Source organism: Salvelinus sp. IW2-2015, linkage group LG18 (genome assembly GCF_002910315.2).
Source record: "Salvelinus sp. IW2-2015 linkage group LG18, ASM291031v2, whole genome shotgun sequence".
In the NCBI taxonomy this organism is placed as follows: Eukaryota; Metazoa; Chordata; class Actinopteri; order Salmoniformes; family Salmonidae; genus Salvelinus; species Salvelinus sp. IW2-2015.
In genome coordinates, this window is record NC_036858.1 from 61,674,900 (window position 1) to 61,697,368 (window position 22,469).

At 43.7% G+C, this 22,469-nt stretch overlaps 1 protein-coding gene across 2 annotated transcripts in view; it reads right to left on the minus strand.

The window, feature by feature from the left end:
- The window catches only part of macrod2 (mono-ADP ribosylhydrolase 2), a 1,308,647-nt gene that overhangs the window by 1,274,340 nt on the left and 11,838 nt on the right, over nt 1-22,469 (minus strand). For both annotated transcript variants that reach the window (XM_024007574.2, XM_070448731.1), the window contains exon 3: nt 21,489-21,587. In XM_024007574.2, coding sequence (XP_023863342.2) covers nt 21,489-21,587 — 99 coding nt within the window. The remainder of the gene's footprint in view (nt 1-21,488; nt 21,588-22,469) is intronic.

The following is a 22,469-nucleotide window of genomic DNA, read 5'->3' on the forward strand; positions in this document are numbered from 1 at the left end:
GAGACCACTCTCCATTCTACTGGTGTGGTCTGATGTTGAGACCACTCTCCATTCTACTGGTGTGGTCTGATGTTGAGACCACTCTCCATTCTACTGTTATGGCCTGATGTTTAGACCACTCTCCTAGTACCTTTCCGTCATTGTAAATAAGAATTAGTTCTTAACTGATTTGCCTAGTTAAATAAAGGTTAAATAAAAATACATTTAAAAAAGCCAAGCTGAAAGGTCTTCATATATAATGGGAGAGTAGCGAGAGTAGAGAGGCGTTGGGAGAAAAGGTCGTCTGAAATGGACCCCAAGCCACTTCTGTAGATCTGAGAGGATTGGATAGGTGGGAGCAACGTGGTAACATTTCTACCTAGCCAATCAGAAGGCAAGGTGAATCTAATAGCATAAAGCTTACACAGTTTGTATCCAATCACCTCAGATGATCTCGAGGAGTGCCGAGGGGTATAGGGTTGATTAGGGATTCAGAACATCATGTTCTTTGAAATACTGTGTAGTGCCTAGTATGTCGGGGCTAGGGATAGATGAGTGCTAAGGACTATGGGATTCAGAACTAGGCCTACATAGAGATGGAGAGAGTCCATCATTCCCCCACATTCCCACCATAATGCCTATTACTGTATCTATCCAGTCTTATCCTATACACCCTACAGTCTAGGCCCGTGGTGTAGGAGCTAGGTCAAAAAAAGAACATGTGTGGACCTTGGCTAGGAGAAGATTTCCAATTCAGAGCTGGAATTGTGTGGATAGAGAGAGTACTTCCTTTAACTATACCATGTCCCTGTCTGACACTGACTCTGAGAAACCTCCCAATTATTCAAAGCCCTGATGGATGGGGACTGGCTGTCCCCACTGGGGGAGGAGGGGAAGAGGAATATGAAGGGGAGGAGGAGAGCCCCACTCACCACACACACACACACACACAGCTCACCTCCAAGACAATGACTTAGGCTTTCTGTCAGATGGGGAGAGAAGAAAGCAACGGAGAGAAAAACCTTTGGGGACCAGCCCTCCTCCTGGTCCTCTTCATGAACACTGCCCCCCCGTCCTCTTCATGAACACTGGCCTGCCCAACCTGTCCTCGTTCATGAAACACTGCCCTCCCCGTCTCTTCATGAACACTGCCCCCCTGTCCTCTTCATGAACACTGGGCCTGCCCCCCCCCCCTTTCCTCTTCATGACAACTGCCCCCCCCCCCCCTGTCCTCTTCATGAACACTGGCCTGCCCCCCCCCCCTTTTCCTCTTCATGAAACACTGGGCCTGCCCCCCCCTTCTTCATGAACACTGCCCCCCCCCGTTCCTCTTCATGAACACCGGGCCCCCCATGTCCTCTTCCATGAACACGGCCTGCCCCCCCCCTTCCTCTTCATGAACACTGCCCCCCCCCCCCTGTCCTCTTCATGAACACTGGCCTGCCCTCCCCCCTGTCCTCTTCATGAACACTGGCCCCCCTCCCCGCTGTCCTCTTCATGAACACTGGCTGCCCCCACCTGTCCTCTTCATGAACACTGCCCCCCCCCCCCCCGTCCTCTTCATGAACACTGGCAGCCCTCCCCTGTCCTCTTCATGAACACTGCCCCCCCTGTCCACTTCATGAACACTGGCCTGCCCCCCCCCTTTCCTCTTCATGAACACTGGCCTGCCCCCCCCCCCCTTCATGAACACTGGCCTGCCCTCCCCTGTCCTCTTCATGAACACTGCCCCCCGTCCTCTTCATGAACACTGGCCAGCCCTCCCCCTGGTCCTCTTCATGAACACTGGCCAGCCCTCCCCTGTCCTCTTCATGAACACTGCCCCCCCGTCCTCTTCATGAACACTGCCCCCCTGTCCTCTTCATGAACACGGGCCTGCCCCTCCCCCTTTCCTCCTTCATGAAACACTGGCCAGCCCCTCGCCCCCTGTCCTCTTCATGAACACTGCCCCCCCCTGTCCTCTTCATGAACACTGCCCCCCCCGTCCTCTTCATGAACACTGGCCAGCCCTCCCCCTGGTCCTCTTCATAACACTGCCCCCCCCCCTGTCCTCTTCAGTGAACATGGCCTGCCCTCCCCTGTCCTCTTCATGAACACTGCCCCCCCGTCCTCTTCATGAACACTGGCCTGCCTTAGTTGGACATTCATCAACTTCCCTCTCTACAGACTCAAGTTGGGGTGGCACCTTAATTAGGGAGGACGGGCTCGTGGTAATGGCTGGAGTGGAACGGTATCAACGACATACTCCCTCAGCAGCCTCCACTGGTGCGTGGGTGTGTCTAGCATCTTCCTCCCAGACACTCCACAGAGTCATACACCACTAGAGATGCATAGCTTTTCTCTCCCAGCAAGGAATCCCTGACTACATTCTCCTGATAGGGTCTGTGGTATGAACAGGGGAAACGATTATATTGGCACTAGCTTGACAATGACATTATCCAAATAGCAATAATTGATCAAAATATAAAGCCTTCAGTGTAAATCAATACTAAAACTGTCTCAACCTCGAGGCCTATTTCCTGATGTTTGTGTTAGCTAGAGCTGGGATGCTAAACACTGAAGGGTCCCACCATTTAATGTCCTAACAACACAGACCGAACCGACCATTTATCGAGGACCTTTTACGGATGTTGATAATAATGACAAGCAGCCTTTTCTAGAGGAATGTGAAGTTTGAAAATAAATAAGTCTGCTAATATGGGATTTTGCTAACGAAACAACTGAAAGCTACATCATTCAAAGTAGTAGTAGTAGTTTTAAGGGTAATATAAAACATGAACTGCTACACATTAATGTGGTAAACATATCCTTTAATTTATCGTTATGGTAATTCAGTCAACCTACTGTGATATGGATTTTGGTCCATATCACCCAGCTCTAGTGTGAGCACTGAGCAGGACTAAGTCTATACCAGGACAGAATAGCTTGTGAATGTGTTCGCTTCCCTGCACATAAAGGCTCAAACGGCAGGCAAGGATAACCCCATCCCTGTATCCCTGTACTGCCTCTCCCTCCTGGAAGCTGATATTATTAACTGGTGTTTTTCAGTGCAGAATTCTCCTCTTCTCCTCCCAGTGAGCAAGGGCAGTCACATTACTGTTCAATAGAGCAGACACTTCTCCTCTCCTCCTCCCTGTGAGCAAGGGCAGTCACGTTACTGTTCAATAGAGCAGACACTTCTCCTCTTCCTCCTCCCAGTGAGCAAGGGCAGTCAGTTACTGTTTCAATAGAGCAGAACTTCTCCTCTCCTCCTCCCGTGAGCAAGGGCAGTCACAGTTACTGTTCAATAGAGCAGACACTTCTCCTCTCCTCCTCCAGTGAGCAAGGGCAGTCAATTACTGTTCAATAGGAGGCAGACCACTTCTCCTCTCCTCCTCCCTGTGAGCAAGGGCAGTCATGTTACTGTTCAATAGAGCAGACACTTCTCCTCTCCTCCTCCCAGTGAGCAAGGGCAGTCATGTTACTGTTCAATAGAGCAGACACTTCTCCTTGCCAGTGGCATTTATTCTCATTCCTGGTGCAACAATCACAAGTTAGCACTAGAAGTTACCTCTGTCCATCCCCTCCACCCTGAGATTACACAGACCCATAAAGACCTCAAAAACAAATCCAATTTTGATAAACTCCCATATCTTTTGGGTGAAATACCACAGTCTGTAATCACAGCAGCAAGATTTGTGACCTGTTGCCACAAGGAAAGGGAAACCATTGAAGAACAAACACCATTGTAAATACAACCCGTTTTTATGTTTATTTAATTTCCCTTTTGTACTTTAACTATTTGCACATCGTTACAACACTGTATATAGACATATGACATTTGTAATGTTTTTATTCTTTTGGAACCTTTGTGGGTGTAATGCTTACTGTACATTTTATTTGTTTATTATCTGTTTCACTTGCTTTGGCAATGTAAACATATGTTTCCCATGCCAATAAAGCCACTTAAATTGAATTGAGAGAGAGCAAGAGAGAGAAAGAGACAAAAAAAAATCAMATTTTATCTGTCACATGMGGCAAATACAACTGGTGTAGACTTTACCATGAAATGCTTGACCGATTGGCATTTGGCAGTCACGGTCAAAGACAAAGACAAACATTGCTCAGCTAGGGTGTGAGGGAGAGAATGTGTAGAGAGACCGATAGATTGACCACTCAGATCATTTAGAACCCTCTGCATGGGGCCTCTGGGGGTTAGGGTGGCAGTGTCCACTGGGCAGCATGTCCAGGCTCTGACAGTACTTACTGGACATAGTCTGGGTTATATCACTAGAGGCTAGAAGAGATACAGCTTATGTCAAAGTGACATCACACTCTCTGAACTCAGGGGAAATGGAAAGACAGCCTGTGAAGCGACTTCTGCTTTTGGATGTTAACAAGGCGACACTCCACTTAACTCCTCCTCCACATGTACTGGATTGGTTCAGAAGTGCAGAAGAGAACATCCCGACATGTTTTTCTCTCTTCAGGACCAGAAAGAAAGAAATGCCGCTTAGGCATCAATTACTTAGATCAAAACAGAATGATTGGGCGCGTTTGACATTGCAGCCGACTTTAAAGGTGAGTCGAAACATCATAAATAACTACTCAAGTCTCAAACCCACGTGGTAGTTTGACATCACTTTGACATAAGAGTGATTCCAAATGAAAGACGATGATTTGGGGGATTTTCACAAAATGTGATCTATACAATGGTCCTTTGGAGGAAGGATTGTTTACATATATTACACATATATTTATATTTGTATCTAAAAGCATAATTGAGAAGAATTCATCAAAGTTGGCATATTTATGGCATTTTGGCCTGCTGACAAAACCAGACGCGTGTACGTTGATTTTGTTCACCCACACCAGAAGCGATCAGAACACTCAGGTTGAAATTTCAAAACAAACTCTGAACCAATTATATTAATTTGGGGACAGGTCAAAAAGCATTAAACATTTATGGCAATTTAGCCAGCTAGCTTGCTGTTGCTAACCAATCTTGTCCTGGGATATACAGTTGAAGTCGGAACTTTACATACACTTAGGTTGGAGTCATTAAAACTCGTTTTTCAACCACTCCACAAATTTCTTGTTAACAAACTATAGTTTTGGCAAGTCGGTTAGGACATCTACTTTGTGCAAGTCATTTTTCCAACAATTGTTTACAGACAGATTATTTCACATATATCACTGTATCACAATTCCAGTGGGTCAGAACTTACATACACTAAGTTGACTGTGCCTTTAAACAGCTTGGAAATTTCCCGAAAATGATGTCATGGCTTTAGAAGCTTCTGATAGGCTAATTAACATAGTTTGAGTCAATTGGAGGTGTACCTGTGGATGTATTTCAAGGCCTACCTTCAAACTCTGTGCCTCTTTGCTTGACATCATGGGAAAATCAAAAGAAGCCAAGACCAGCCAAGACCTCAGAACAATTGTAGACCTCTGCAAGTCAGGTTCATCCTTTGGAGCAATTTCCAAACGCCTGTAGGTACCACGTTCATCTGTACAAATAATAGTACGCAAGTATAAACACCATGGGACCACGCAGCCGTCATACCACTCAGGAAAGAGACGCGTTCTGTCTCCTAGAGACGAACGTACTTTGGTGTCAAAGTGCAAATCAATCCCAGAACAATAGCAAAGGACCTTGTGAAGATGCTGGAGGAAACAGGTACAAAAGTATCTAGATTCACAGTAAAACGAGTCCTATATCGACATAACCTGAAAGGCTGCTCAGCAAGGAAGAAGCCACTGTACCAAAACCGYCATTAAAAAAGCCAGACTACGATTTGCAATTGCACATGGGGACAATGATCATACTGCCGAGACCTCAGATTAATGGACGATTAATTATGGACGATTTCAAGTTTTCATAACAAATCGGTAATCGGCATTTTTGGACACCGATCATGGCCGATTACATTGCACTCCACGAGGAGACTGCGTGGCAGGCTGACTACCTGTTATGCGAGTGCAGCAAGGAGCCAAGGTAAGGTGCTAGCTAGCATTAAACATATCTATAAAAAACAATAAATCTTAACATAATCACTAGTTAACTACACATGGTTGATGATATTACTAGTTTATCTAGCTTGTCCTGCGTTGCATATAATCGATGCGGTGCCTCTTAATTTATCATTGAATCACAGCCTACTTCGCCAAACGGGTGATTTAACAAGCGCATTCGCGAAAAAAGCACTGTCGTTGCACCAATGTGTACCTAACCATAAACATCAACGCCTTTCTTAAAATCAATACACAAGTATATATTTTTAAACCTGCATATTTAGTTAATATTGCCTGCTAACATTCATTTCTTTTAACTAGGGAAATTGTGTCACTTCTCTTGCGTTCTGTGCAACAGAGTCAGGGTATATGCATCAGTTTGGGCCACCTGGCTCGTTGCGAACTGTGTGAAGACTATTTCTTCCTAATAAAAGCGCATTTGCGGAAAAAAACACAATCGTTGCACGAATGTACCTAACCATAAACATCAATGCCTTTCTTTAAATCAATACACAGAAGTATATATTTTTAAACCTGCATATTTAGTTAAAAGAAATCCAGGTTAGCAAGCAATATTTAACTAGGGAAATTGTGTCACTTCTCTTGCATTCATTGCACACAGAGTCAGGGTATATGCAACAGTTTGGGCCGYCTGGCTCGTTGTGAACTAATTTGCCAGAATTTTACGTAATTATGACATAACATTGAAGGTTGTGCAATGTAACARGAATATTTAGACTTATGGATGCCACCCGTTAGATAAAATACGTAACGGTTCCGTATTTCACTGAAAGAAWAAACGTTTTGTTTTCTAAATGATAGTTTKGGGATTTGACCATATTAATGACCTAAGGCTCGTATTTCTAATTATATTATAATTAAGTCTATGATTTGATAGAGCAGTCTGACTGAGCGGTGGTAGGCAGCAGCAGGCTCGTAAGCATTCATTCAAACGACACTTTCGTGCATTTGCCAGCAGCTCTTCGCTGTGCTTCAAGCATTGCGCTGTTTATGACTTCAAGCCTATCAACTCCTGAGATTAGGCTGGCAATACTAAAGTACCCATTAGAACATCCAATAGTCAAAGGTTAATGAAATACAAATGGTATAGAGATAAATAGTCCTATAATAAATACAACCTAAAACTTCTTACCTGGGAATATTGAAGACTCATGTTAAAAGGAACCACCAGCTTTCATATGTACTCGTGTTCTGAGCAAGGAACTTAAACGTTAGCTTTTTTACATGGCACATATTGCACTTTACTTTCTTCTCCAACACTTTGTTTTTGCATTATTTAAACCAAATTGATTATGTTTCATTATTTATTTGAGACTAAATTGATTTTATTGATGTATTATATTAAGTTAAAATAAGTGTTCATTCAGTATTGTTGTAATTGTCATTATTACAAATATATATATAAAAATCGGCCGATTAATCGGTATCGGCTTTTTTGGTCCTCCAATAATTGGTATCGGTATCGCCGTTGAAAAATCATAATCGGTCAACCTCTAATTTATATATTTATACACACACACACGCACACAGTTTAACATAATATACTCTACAGGCATATCAAAGTTCAAGAGTGGGATCTCTGCTAGTTTTGGCCCATTTTATACAGAGAAATCGGCACAGTAGGCAAATCAATACACATCCTGCAAATCACCAGCAGATGGCGAGCATTTTGAATCAATTTTCACATTCACTCTGTTGGTAATGCTTTCAAATTGGATCATAACTCTAAAAGTAGCAGAGATTCCACTCTGGAACTTTGATTTGCCCGTAGAGCAGGGATGTCTACCCGTCAGCCCGCAGGCCGCATCCCTCGGATCAAAATGATCCCATGTCAGCTACAGTGGAGGCTGCTGAGGGGAGAACGTCTCATAATAATGGTAGGAACGGAGCAAATGGAATGGCATGGAAACCATGTGTTTGCTGTATTTGATACCATTCCACTGTTTCCTCTCCAATCATTACTGGGGCGGCAGGGTAGCCTAGTGGTTAGAGCGTTGGTCTAGTAACTGAAATGTTGCAAGTTCAAATCCCCGACAAGGTACAAATCTGTCGTTCTGCCCCTGAACAAGGCAGTTCCTAGCCACTGTTCCTAGGCCGTCATTGTAAATAAGAATTTGTTCTTAACTGACTTGCCTATTTAAATAAAAATTACCAAGAGCCCATTCTCCCCTATTAAGATGCCACCAACCTCCTGTGGCCAGCTAACATTGTTTAGATTGCTAAGTTGGTTTAGTGGCCAGCTATCTAAACCTGTTATCATGGTCGTTTAGTGGCCAGCTATCTAAACCTGTTATCATGGTCGAATTTCCAGTCGGGGGCCCCCATTGAATTTGTTCCTCAATCTCACTCAGATATCACATTAAAAATGTCTCTATGGCAAAATGTGTAAAAATGCAGGAAATTTGCTATAAAAAAAGCTAATTCTCCTCTCTGCCCCATGGAAAAATGACTAGAATTGTATGAAATTAGTTATCAAATTGCAAAATCTTCTCTCCGCCCCATGGTAAAATGTGTTTAATTGCAGCAAACTTGCTTTAAAAAAATGTTTCTCTACACCCCATGGCAAAATGTATATAATTGCACTCTAATTAACTCGAAAACTCCACTGTCACTAAATGGGGCCACTGAAATGTTTTGCTAGCAATGTGTGTGTGTGGGGAGTGGGGTTCTTCCACCATCTCCACACTCAGTTTGTGTGTTTACGCAGAACCGCGAGCAACTAGGCCCCTCATGATAAGTTATCCATCCCTGCCGTAGAGTATAATATGTTTTGGAAATCAAAATACTACTCTTACTACAGAGCAAGCGGTAARGCTTGATATGACAGCAATTTTTGCTTTGTACCATCCACAGATTAAACTTTATGGAGCCTGGGTAAGGCCAAAATGTCATAAATATACCAACTTTGATGAATTACTTTGATGAAATGTCAAATATGTGTCGACAATCCTTCCTCCAAAGGGCCATTCGATGGATTACATTTGGTGAAAATCCCAAAAAGCATGGTATTWTTTGTCCTGGTTTCATATGAAATCACTCATGTAAACTGTATCCAACCAGGCATACAGCACTGTAGTCTAAGAATCACTATCAGAAAATGTTTTGTTTGTTCACATAGCGAGGATATATCAAACTCTACTCCTTTTAAACATTAGGCTACATATCACACTTTCAAAAGTTATTACATAATGATGAACCATGATGGAGTGGAAGCAAATCATCATTCAATAAGCCTCTTTTCTTTTTAGGAGTTTGTCTACAGACAAGAGGCAGAGCACTCAGAAAGCTGAGAATATCCAAAATGTCCTCTTTTCACTCTGCATCTCCTCTCTGCCAAGTACACAACTCAGTGATGCCATCTTCAGATTAATATAGAAGATCTCTGGCTGTGTTTCAAACAGCACCCTATTCGCTATGTAGTGTACTACCTTTTGACCAGGGCCCTATGGTCTCCTGTCAAAAGTAGTGCACTAAATAGGGAATAGGGTCCCATTTGGGAAGTAGCCTCTATTTCCTCCATTAAGACTGGGTGACTCAGGGAGACATGTAATGTGCTTTGAACATTAAACACCATTAGCCAACGCTACACAGTGTGCACACACGCACGCACCCACAACCACGCGCACACAGTGCCCTGTCAGAAAGTAGGCCTCCATTAGCAAAACAACTGTCACTAAAAAGAGCCCTCATCAACATAAAGCTATACAAAAATTAACACATACTTAGAGCTTTGTAAATCCATTCCATTCCCAACTTTTTTTCTTTTTTTAATGGATTTTTTAATTCTAGTGGAACCCTTGTTGTGGGAATAATAATAACAGCAGAAGCAGAGAGCAATTTACATTTCAACGCCTATTACCACTGTTGTCAGTTACTAGAACAATTAACGAAGGTGACAAGACATTTTTTTCAATTAACTGGTCATCCAGAAAGAGATTTGAAAACAAATTTTGCCTGCTAAGAACCGAGCTGATGCTATGGGACACACACACACACACACACACACACACAGTGCTACAGAATTAATTGCTACAGATGTAGGATCTTAATTTGAGCCAGTTTGCTACAGCAAGAAAATAATCCTGCAGCAACAGGATATTTGAAATATTTTGTGGATTATAATAAATTGACATTTTGGTATGGGTTGATAGGGAAAATCAAGTCTGAAATTTCAAAGTGGAATTAAAAACTTCAGAAGCCATTTTAAACCTCAAATACACTAAAAGTTTTAAATGTCCTGCATTGCATGGTGATCAAATTAAAATCCTATACCTGTATGTGGGAATTTAATTTCCACTGTGTGATACGACTCAGGATTTCACTAACAAACATAGTTTAATTAATTCAAATAACGATAACAAAGACTAAAAAGGTCCTTCCAACGATATTGTTCAATGAAAAAATATTGTTTTATAGCTGCCTATACCAATTCCATTCAGGTTAGCCTACAGGTTTCTTTGAAACATTGTCTTTTCAATCAATCAATCGCTTTATTGTCTCAATTGGAAATGTGTCGTGCAGTCAGGGAAAAAACGACTTTAAAACAACCACAATCATAAAACAAAGTGTAGGCTACTGTTTGAACCATCCTGCACACCACAAACAGACAGATTCAGACTGTGGATGGTTGTATTATACCTCACTAATACTCTAATCAAATCTCTGATGCCTGATATGTGGATATGAATGTGAATGGCTTCGCTGCATACCACAGCATACCAATAACCATAACCTCTGTGGCGGGCACTCCAGACATGGGTTCAAATACTATTCAAAATCATTTTTAAATACTTGATCTGGGCTTGATTGAGCTTGCCTGGTGCAATGGAAGTATGGAACCAATAGAATTGTCACAAAAGAGCAATACCTCACCCACCTACTACTCCAGGCAGAATAAACAAATGTATTTGAAAGATGTCAAATAGTATGTGAACCCAGTTCTGCTGGGCTGGCGCTCGTCTTAGCTGAGACCTCATAAGCAGATGCCTTACACAGTAAATTGACAATCGAATACAGACACACGCAAGAATAGAGGGATGGAAGGATAAAGGTTTTTATAAACTGGGTGGTTACAGCCCTGAATGCTGATTGGCTGAAAGCTGTGGTATATCAGACCGTATACCATGGATATGACAAAACATKTATTTTTACTGCTCTAATTACATTGGTAACCAGTTTATAATAGCAATAAGGCACCTCGGGGTTTGTGGTATATACCACGGCTAAGGGCTGTGTCCAGGCACTCCACGTTGCGTCGCGCATAAGAACAGCCCTTATAATGGCCATATACCACACCCCCTCGTGCCGTATTGCTTAAATGACTGGTAATGGATCCTGAATCAACCTCTTCTCTTCTCCTATAATTACACCAGTCATCATTATAATACACTTTTTCCCCCTTCACACACCACACAGTCATACGCACACACATACACGCACACACACACACGCAAATCACACTTGCTCAGCTATCTTTATGGCCTCATTCTGTTCAGTAGAGTAGCAATGAAGTTTAGAAATTTAGTTGAGATGGTACTCTATTTCTTCCTTGTRACAGACGGACAGTGAGGGGGAGGAAAATGATTGAACATTAAATTGTGTTTTAGAAAGAAAATAACAAGGATTAGCAGTAAATCCTGACTGAGCCTCATGCCATCATCCTGTTACTGTCCCAAGTGGCACCCTAGTCCCTATATAGTGCACTACTTTTGACCAGGGCCCATAGGGATTAGTGTGCCATATGGGGACCCCTGAAATGCAGAACAAAGTCACAAAGTCATCTGCACTGTTTTTATTTTTCTTTCCTGGCAGCTAGACACTTAATCCAACTAAGATTACTGCAGATAATCCTTCTAAATGCATCGGATTAACAATCAGTGAAATTACCCAATAGATTTATCAAATCTCAGTGAGATTAAGACATACAGCAGCTCTACCTGTTTTTTAAAGCACGCCTGGCCATTCCTGGTCCTTACTCGCTAATAACAGAATTATGTACACTGGTCTATGAGAAACACAGACACACACACACACAGAGACACAGAGGAACAGAAACACACACACAAACACAGTCAGTCACACCCTGCGGATCAATAGCTGAGACAAATCAAGCCTCATCCCAACTCCCATCTCTCACTGCATTTAATGAACTACTTAGCAGTACATTGTGTGATGGTGCGTTGAATGCAAAATGAATGGTAAGATAAACAAAATGGCAGCATGGTTGAAAAACCAGTCTCTTGTCGGGAAGGTCTGGCTGCTATAGGACACTACCACCAGTCCTGTACGGGGGTCTGCTACTATAAGACACTACCACCAGTCCTGTACGGGGGTCTGGCTGCTATAGTGACTACCACCAGTCCCTGTACGGGGGTCTGGCTGCTATAAGACACTACCACCAGTCCCTGTAAGGGGGGTCCTGCTGCTATAAGACACTACCACCAGTCCCTGTACGGAGGTCTGGCTACTATAAGACACTACCACCAGTCCCTGTACGGGGGGTCTGGCTGCTATAAGACACTACCACCAGTCCCTGTACGGGGGGTCTGGCTACTATAGTGACTACCACCAGTCCCTGTACGGGGGTCTGGCTGCTATAAGACACTACCACCAGTCCTGTAAGGGGGGTCTGGCTGCTATAAGACACTACCACCAGTCCCTGTACGGGGAGGTCTGTACTATAAGACACTACCACCAGTCCCTGTACGGAGGTCTGGCTGCTATAAGACACTACCACCAGTCCCTGTACGGGGGGTCTGGTGCTATAAGTGACTACCACCGTCCCTGTACGGGGGGTCTGGTGCTATAAGACACTACCACCAGTCCCTGTAAGGGGGGTCCTGCTGCTATAAGACACTACCACCAGTCCCTGTACGGGAGGTCTGGCTGCTATAAGACACTACCACCAGTCCCTGTACGGGGGTCTGGCTGCTATAAGACACTACCACCAGTCCCTGTACGGGGAGGTCTGGCTGCTATAAGACACTACCACCAGTCCCTGTACGGGAGGTCTGGCTGCTATAAGACACTACCACCAGTCCCTGTACGGGAGGTCTGGCTGCTATAAGACACTACCACCAGTCACTGTACGGGGGGTCTGGCTACTATAAGACACTCACCAGTCCTGTACGGGGAGGTCTGGCTGCTATAAGAGACTACCACCAGTCCCTGTACGGAGGGTCTGGCTGCTATAAGACACTACCACCAGTCCCTGTACGGGAGGGTCTGGCTACTATAAGACACTACCACCAGTCCCTGTACGGGAGGTCTGGCTACTATAAGACACTACCACCAGTCCCTGTACGGGGGTCTGGCTGCTATAAGACACTACCACCAGTCCCTGTACGGGGGGTCTGGCTGCTATAAGTGACTACCACCAGTCCCTGTACGGGGGGTCTGGTGCTATAAGACACTACCACCAGTCCCTGTACGGGGGTCTGGCTACTATAAGACACTACCACCAGTTCCTGTATGGGGGTCTGGCTGCTATAAGACACTACCACCAGTCCCTGACGGGAGGTCTGGCTGCTATAAGACACTACCACCAGTCCCTGTACGGAGGTCTGGCTGCTATAAGACACTACCACCAGTCCCTGTACGGAGGTCGGCTGTTAAAGACACTACCACCAGTCCCTGTACGGGAGGTCTGGCTGCTATAAAGACACTACCACCAGTCCCTGTACGGGAGGTCTGGCTGCTATAAGACACTACCACCAGTCCCTGTACGGGAGGTCTGGCTGCTATAGACACTACCACCAGTCCCTGTACGGAGGTCTGGCTGCTATAAGACACTACCACCAGTCCCTGTACGGGAGTCGCTGCTATGAAGACACTACCACCAGTCACTGTAAGGGGGTCTGCTGCTATAAGAGACTACCACCAGTCCCTGTACGGGAGGTCTGGCTGCTATAAGAGACTACCACCAGTCCCTGTAAGGGGGTCCGGCTGCTATAAGACACTACCACCAGTCCTGTACGGGGGTCTGGCTGCTATAAGACATACCACCAGTCCCTGTAAGGGGAGGTCTGGCTGCTATAAGCACTCCACCAGTCCCTGTAAGGGGGGTCTGGCTGCTATAAGACACTACCACCAGTCCCTGTAAGGGGAGGTCTGGCTGATAAGAGCTACCACCAGTCCCTGTAGGGGGGTCCTGCTGCTATAAGAACTACCACCAGTCCCTGTACGGGGGGTCTGCTGCTATAGAGGACTACCACCAGTCCCTGTACGGGGGGTCTCGGCTGCTATAAGAGACTACCACCAGTCCCTGTACGGGGGGTCTGGCTGCTATAAGACACTACCACCAGGTCCCTGTACGGGGGGGTCCTGCTGCTATAGAGACTACCACCAGTCTACGGGGGGTCCGCTGCTTAAGAGACTACCACCGTCACTGTACGGGGGTCCTGCTTGCTATAAGAGACTACCACCAGTCCCTGTATGGGGGGGTCTGGCTGCTATAAGAGACTACCACCAGTACCTGTACGGGGGTCCGGCTGCTATAAGAGACTACCACCAGTCCCTGTACGGGGGTCCTGCTGCTATAAGAGACTACCACCAGTACCGTACGGGGGGTCCGGCTGCTATAAGGACTACCACCAGTCCCTGTATGGGGGTCTGGCTGCTATAAGAACTACCACCAGTCCCTGTACGGGAGGTCTGGCTGCTATAAAGACTACCACCAGTCCCTGTACGGGGGGGTCCTGCTGCTATAGAGACTACACCAGTCACTGTACGGGGGGTCCTGCTGCTATAAGAGACTTACCACCAGTCCCTGTATGGGGGTCTGCTGCTATAAAGACTACCAGCCAGTCCCTGTATGGGGGGTCTGGCTGCTATAAGAGCACTACCACCAGTCCCTGTAAGGGGGGTCTGGCTGCCAGAAGAGACTACCACCAGTCCCTGTACGGGGGGGTCCTGCTGCTATAAGAGACTACCACCAGTCCCTGTATGGGTGGTCCTGCTGTTATAAGAGACTACCACCAGTCCCTGTATGGGGGGGTCCGGCTGCTATAAGAGACTACCACCAGTCCCTGTATGGGGGGGTCCGGCTGCTATATAAGCTTACCACTCCTGGATCTCACTTTACTCAAGCAGCAAGCAGCAGATCTTATTTGACTCCACATACACACACTCTTTCTTTGCAACTCACACGCACACGCACACACACACACTATAAAACCCTCTCATTCCTGGACTCTAGCATTAAAGCAGCAGCCAGTTTAATCTCAGTTTAATCAAGGCCTCAGTGTTTGTAGACAGCTTTAACAAGATCATGAGGCTTCAGTGTTTGTAGACAGCTTTAACAAGATGAGTCACTGACTGGGCTAGGAATGAAAGTCCAGGAACTTAGAGGAGGTAGGGATGAAACAGAAAAGTGAACGGATCCTGATTAATGACGACAAGAGGCAAAGCAAAAGGGGGAAAAAAGGAAAAACAAGGACATACTGTAGCTGGCAGGGAGGTAGGATAGGATTGGGGGCTGTGCCCAGATATCCAGTATGGTGGTGGTAGACATTTACCCCCCTCCATGTAGACACTACTCTTAACAGCAGGTTACATAGTGCCATCTGCCTGATCAGACAGGGAGCTAGTCCATTAATGTCCACCCTCCAACTCCACAGACAGATACACACAGCCCAATCCTGCCCTGCTCTCTCTCTCTCCCGACAGCTCACCACCCCAGGTGACATTTTGAGCACCTGCTGTCCGACCTCTGTCTAAACATAATCAAGGAAGAATTAGAAACTCAATGATCCTAATAATTTAACTTTAATAGGAGATTTAAATCACCCTGAAGTCCTGATAAAGCTGAGGAGGAGCTGTGGAAAGCAGCACTATGTTACACACACACACACACACACACACACACACACACACACACACACACACACACACACACACACACAAAGGCCAGTGTTGATTTTTCTGTGTGGATTCAGGAGTTAAATGAATTCTGTAAGAGTGAAATGAACACTCAGTGGTGTAAAATAACCCCATTGCTGGTGTTAATAACCACAGGTATTGTTATTGAGAGTAAAACAGTCCCATCAAAACTACACGTATCATTATCATATTTCCCAGCATGCTATGCAGGTAGATTACTTTTTAGGATTGTTTTTAATATCTGCGTTTTTGCATGTACGTTGATTAATTGGTTAATCTTATGTTACACAAAGATAAATAACATACTTTTTAATCCAATCAGTTCGATTTATTGCCCCCATTATTGAAATGGTTGTTCTGGTTTAAATGGTTTAGGTAGTGTTTTTTATGATGTTTCCTAACCCTGACAGTCATTCTGAATGCAGGTTGCGCATGAATAAAAATGCAAACTGTTGGATATCCCAATGCTGGTTGGATTCAAATAGGAATTACACCACTTTGCAAGACAGGATAATGTGACTTGCAGGCCTGATGTAAACCTGGAGTTTCCTAACACCACTGTGTTGGAGTAAAACTAGGCCATCAACTAGGCCAATAAGTAAGGTCTTAGGATACATGTAATGTATTGTCAGAGTTTAATTTGAATGATAAAATTAGCCCAGAAACTCACTTAGTGAAAGCCACAGGCTTAAAACGAAAGACTTAAATAACCATGTCTCTGTCACTAACAAATACAGTCATGGGTGTTGACTCTAGAATTTACTCAAAAAGAAAAGGCACCCTAGGAAATATGCAAATTAGGATTTAGACCATAAAGTGTTAAAACAACTAGGGATGCACCGATATGACATTTTTGCCCGATACCGATATCCAATATTTTCCTTGCCAAAAAAAMCCCGTACCGATATCCGATATTTAAAATTTTWGCGGCCTTTTAAGCATTCTAGTACAGTTAAATAGTTAACACACACATAGACGCAGTGGTCTAAGGCAATGCATCTCAGTGCAAGAGACGTCACTTCAGTCCCTGGTTTGAATCCAGGCTATATCACAACCGGCCGTGATTGGGAGTCCCATAGAGCGGCGCACAATTGACCCAGCGTTGTCCGGGTTCGGCCGGGGTAGGTGTCACGCCCTGGCCTTAGTATTCTTTATTTTCATTATTATTTTAGTTAGGTCAGGGTGTGACATGGGGAATGTATGTGTTTTGGTTTGTCTAGGGGTTTGTACGTTTAATGGGTCAGTGTCTTGTCTAGGTGTTTGTATGTCTATGSCTGCCTGGATTGGTTCTCAATTAGAGGCAGCTGTGGTTTATTGTCTCTGATTGAGAGCCATATTTAAGGCAGCCATAGGCATTTGGGTTTTGTGGGTAATTGTCTATGTTGAACGTTTGTTGCTTGTCTATGCACTYACGTCGTTAGCTTCACGGTCGTTTGTTGTTTTGTTTAGTTTGTATTCAGTGTTCGTTTTAAATAAAAGAGAATGTATTTTGCACACGCTGCGCCTTGGTCCTCTCTCTCACCTATAGACGATCGTGACAGTAGGCCATCATTGTAAATACGAATTTGTTCTTAATAGACTTGCCTAGTTAAATAAAGGTTACACACACACCACACTGACCAAAAAGTTATTTTGTTGGATTTACGTATTACCAGTAAAACATCATCAAAACCWATTTCTTTCACTTACTTGCTGTGCTGTTTCGTTGTTCATTTGTTCAGTCGTTTCAGTCTCAACCAGGATTTCATCATACATGTCAAGCAGTGAAGTTTCAGCTCTGTCTGTCTGTGGCCTCTCKTCCTCGGTGCGCACTGTCACTGTGTCCGTTTCCATCTTGTCCAGCTGTGTATGTAACATTTCACGTAAACCTTGTTTCTTATCTGCATCGAAGTAGTGGTCCTTGTACTTAGCACCGAGCATGGTGGCGACACAGTAAACAGGCTCAGAGAGAATACCACTGAATTTCTTGTTCACAKCCTCGGGTACTTTTGTAAGTTTTAACCCCACGGTCTGTCWGCARTTTTGTTGAGCAGKYGTTTCAATGCCATGACAGWGGGTATCACGTCTGCYKCAGACRCAGTTGATGAGCTTATTTCTCCAGTCAGTTGTTCRAATRKMGCTAGGAGTGTGTTYATGTTTCCAAGTTTCAAACATGTTCTCAAATGCCATTAAAATGGCAGCAGCGGTATGAGAACCAGCACATTCTTGAGCATGCAATACGGCTTTCCTCAGTACAAAATCCTTGTCGACCCACTGTGCTGTCAGACTCAGCATGCTCAAGGGGCTGACATAGCTGGTCCAAATGTCAGTCGTGACGCCCATAGCAAGCAGCATAATGAATTCCATTATCTTGGCGTTAATGGATTTAGCTTTGAGTTGTCTGGCTGAAATGTTCTTACTCTTTCAAATGACTGCTCAACTTGAACTTGTTTAGTTGTTGGAATTGTGTGCTTAGTATTTTTCTGCTTTTGTTCTGTGTTGCGCTGTATTTTCCGTAGCGTTTTTTACGTCATCTACTTACGTTATATACGTATGCACGTCAGCTTTGACATTGGTTTTGCACATCGGCGTTAAAGCGTTAAACTAGACATGGGGCCAATACTGATGTTGGCATTTTCAGCTAATATCGTCCGATTCCGATATGCTCACCGATAGATCGTTCATCCCTAAAATCAACACCCCAAAATGATTTACTGTAACACTACAGGTGTTATTTTCTTACACTGAGAAAGTGTACCAGCGTCAGCATTAAGAAAAGTGAGTCCAGTTTACTCTAAATGTTATGTTTTACACTGGAGGTGTTGCGTATGACTCTACAGTGGAGCTATGCAAACACCACAATCAAGTTCATTTGAACACGTTAAGAGTTGAATGGGAAACACTGCAACAGAGTTACATCTCTAACACTTTCAAACGTGTTATTTTAACACCAGTTCAGTGGGACTCATATGTTCACTGAAAATAGTGTACATTTTACACTGTCAGAGTTAAATGTACACCATTGAGTTTGCTGTGCAGACAGCACACACACACAGAGCATACACACAGAGCACACACACAGAGCACACAGCACTATGTCACACAGACATGAAATGTTCTTCTGAAGTTTTTTAATTGTTAGTGAAATTAGAAAAGCCAGAAAGTCAGACAGGCTAAATGCATGTTTGTATTCCAAATAATGTTTTAGCCTTTGTTTATACAGGTTAGTCTCAAGAGAGACTTGTATGAGTTCAGACTGAATAAAACATTTTACGGAGTGTTTCTTGGTAGTCTTGTGTGGCTCAGTTGGTAGAGCATGGCGCTTGCAACGCCAGGGTTGTGGGTTCATTCCCCACGGGGGGACCAGGATGAATATGTATGAACTTTCCAATTTGTAAGTCGCTCTGGATAAGAGCGTCAGCTAAATGACTTAAATGTAAATGTCTTAAACAAATCTACTTTGAAACAAAAGTATACATCTCACACACATGGTTATGCGCTTAAAAAATATATAACATTTTGTGTTTGCATCCCAATATTACACTTTATATACATCACAGAAGGCTGAAATATAACAAAACCATTTGACATAAATTCACTGGATTTTAGTGGGTAATTTTTAAATAATGTTTATTAGTTATGAAATTATGAAAATATTTATAGCATTCAACCCATGAGGCCACTACGGGGCGATTTGGTCATTTGACTGCAGGAAAGGGGCTACATATTTTAGATGCAACACTTACAGCGTAAGCATTCTGTTTCTGCTTTCTAGGCTGATATAGAACAATAAACATTCCAGCTGGCCATATGCATTCATACATAAAAGACACAGGCAAACCGACACAAACCCTATGCTAATGTTCTGTGTTATTTGGGTCTTGTGAGTGTGAGTACAGATGCTGCTGGCTCCAATAGAGGTTATGTACCAAGATGCTAATGTGCATAAAAACAGCTGGTTACACAGGAGACAGTAATAACCATTGAGATCAAATCTATCAATCTCTCTCTACAGTAATAACAGAATCTTTAAGCACTGCCACTTCCATAGACATATTTTCTTCACATTTAAAATTACCACTAAACCTCTATGATGCCCCCGATAGTTATTCAAAAGTAATATCAATGACGGAACTGTTGAAACTAAGAATGGACTAGAAAGGACTCAAATATTCAGCCGACGGTAGAAGAGTGTGATATTGAAACACAGCGGTTTTGTATTTTGGCCTTTGCTGGAAATTAGTAAAGGTAGCCAATAAAACAACACTGGGGGAAAACACTGGGGAAAACACTGGGGGAAAACACTGGGGGAAAACACTGGGGGAAAACACTGGGGGAAAACACTGGGGAAAACACTGGGGGAAAACACTGGGGGAAAACACTGGGGGAAAACACTGGGGGGAAACACTGGGGGGAAACACTGGGGGGAAACACTGGGGGAAAACACTGGGGGAAAACACTGGGGGAAAACCACTAGACAAGGCTACATTTACTTCTGAAACAACGTTTGCTTGACATGATCGCAGTGTGAGGGTACGCGCTGCCGATAACTGTGGGTTCACTATCAAATTGCTCCATTATAAGGGATGGACCAACCATCCTCACAACAAACAATAATTGGAACACAATCCTATCATCAAAAAATGCATGGGTCCCTATTCTGCTATTTAGCAAAATGTTTCATTTTGTTCTGGCTCTCTGCCGTACAGTAAGTAGATGGTAAGTAACACAGGCGCTCTGCCATAGGTTGGTGTGAATAACAACAGACAAGGAAGTGAACTACTTACTATTCTGCTAATCTCTCAAACCACCCGTCAGAATAAAATACCAGTAAGAGAACACACACACACACACACACACACACACACACACACACACACACACACACACACACACACAATTAGCGAGCTTCTACAGTTAACGGGCTGTTCATTAACCAGACTACTAGTAACCACATTACTCTTGCCTCTACATTAAAAACATACGCTCATATCATTCACTGTATCCCACACAGGCCCACAAAAAGTGTGGCCCTCAAGGCAAGTCTTAGCAGCCAAATCCTGAAATAGGAATTATGTTTTCTCTCACCCCACAATGAACTACTGCAGAACTGCTCAAAGTCAATGATTCACCATATTTGTTTCTTCGACCCACAATCCACCAATCAATCCAGCAAGTCAGCACTTTACACCCACCAACACTAGAGGGCAGCAAACTCATAAATCACACTGCCTGCATGTTGTAAGTTTGTAGCTTGAAAACACTTTCCCTAGATGATGAAAAACCACAGCTTTTGCTGATTTCACACACTCTGAACTGTTGAAAATTCATTTATAAAGCACCTTACCAGAAATAACAGACACAGAAAAAACATGGTTTTGCTTGTTTCACAGCTTCCTACATTAAACCAGTGTAACTCAATTTTAAAAGCACCTTACCAGCATTAACAAACACAGAAAAACTGTTTGCATGTCACGAGGTTGTAGTGTGAAACAACTGTTCACCATAGGCATGGCTTGTTTCATAAACATCAGCATTAAAGCAGTGCAAACACAACAAAATGCCTTGCTAATAGCCATTGTTTGACAAACTCCTGCATCAAACCAATGTAAATTAATAACAAAGCATCGTACCTGCGTTAACTATGGCATCGACCTCGAGGATGGTGATGTCACCCTTGTAGAGAGATACTTTGTCTCTCAGAAGGTCCTTCTGCTCCTCTTCCTCTGTCACTAGAAACAACAAGAGCAGGGGTGTATTCATTTGCCACACCTTGCAGGTACACAAGAGCATGGGTTTGTTCATTAGCTACACTGTACAGGTACTCTTAAAGACAGGACCAGAAATAAAGACAGATTACTCRTTTTTTAGCTTAGTTCTTCTTGTCACTGTCCTTGTGGAATACTGTACATCTGGAATGAGCCATATCGTTGTTGTCCTATAGACTAGTGCATTATTGAGGGTTTAAAAGAGTAAACTTACAGACACAAACACACAGCCTGCCAGCAAGCCAGACAGACAAACACACAGACAAACACAGCCAGACACCCAAACACACTAACAGACTAACAGACATACAGTGCATTCGGAGAGTATTCAGACCCTTTCCCTTATTCCACATTTTGTGACGTTACAGCCTTATTCTAAAATGGAGTAAATAAAAATGTTCCTCATCAATCTGCACGCAGTACCCCATAATGACAAAGCGAAAACAGGTTTTTACAAATGTTTGCAAATGTATTAAAAATAAACAACAGAAATACCTTATTTACATAAGTATTCAGACCCTTTTCCATGAGACTCGAAATTGAGCTCAGGTGCATCCTGTTTCCATTGATCATCCTTGAGCTGTTTCTACGACTTGATTGGTAAATTCAATTGATTGTACATGATTTGGAAAGGCACACAGCTATCTTTATAATATCCCACAGTTGACAGTGCATGTCAGAGTAAAAACCAAGCCATGAGGTCAAAGGAATCGTCCGTAGAGCTCCGAGACAGAATTATGTTGAGGTACAGATCTGGGGAATGGTACCAAAACATTTCTGCAGCATTGAAGGTTCCCAAGAACACAGTGACTTCCATCATTCTTAAATGGAAGAAGTTTGGAACCA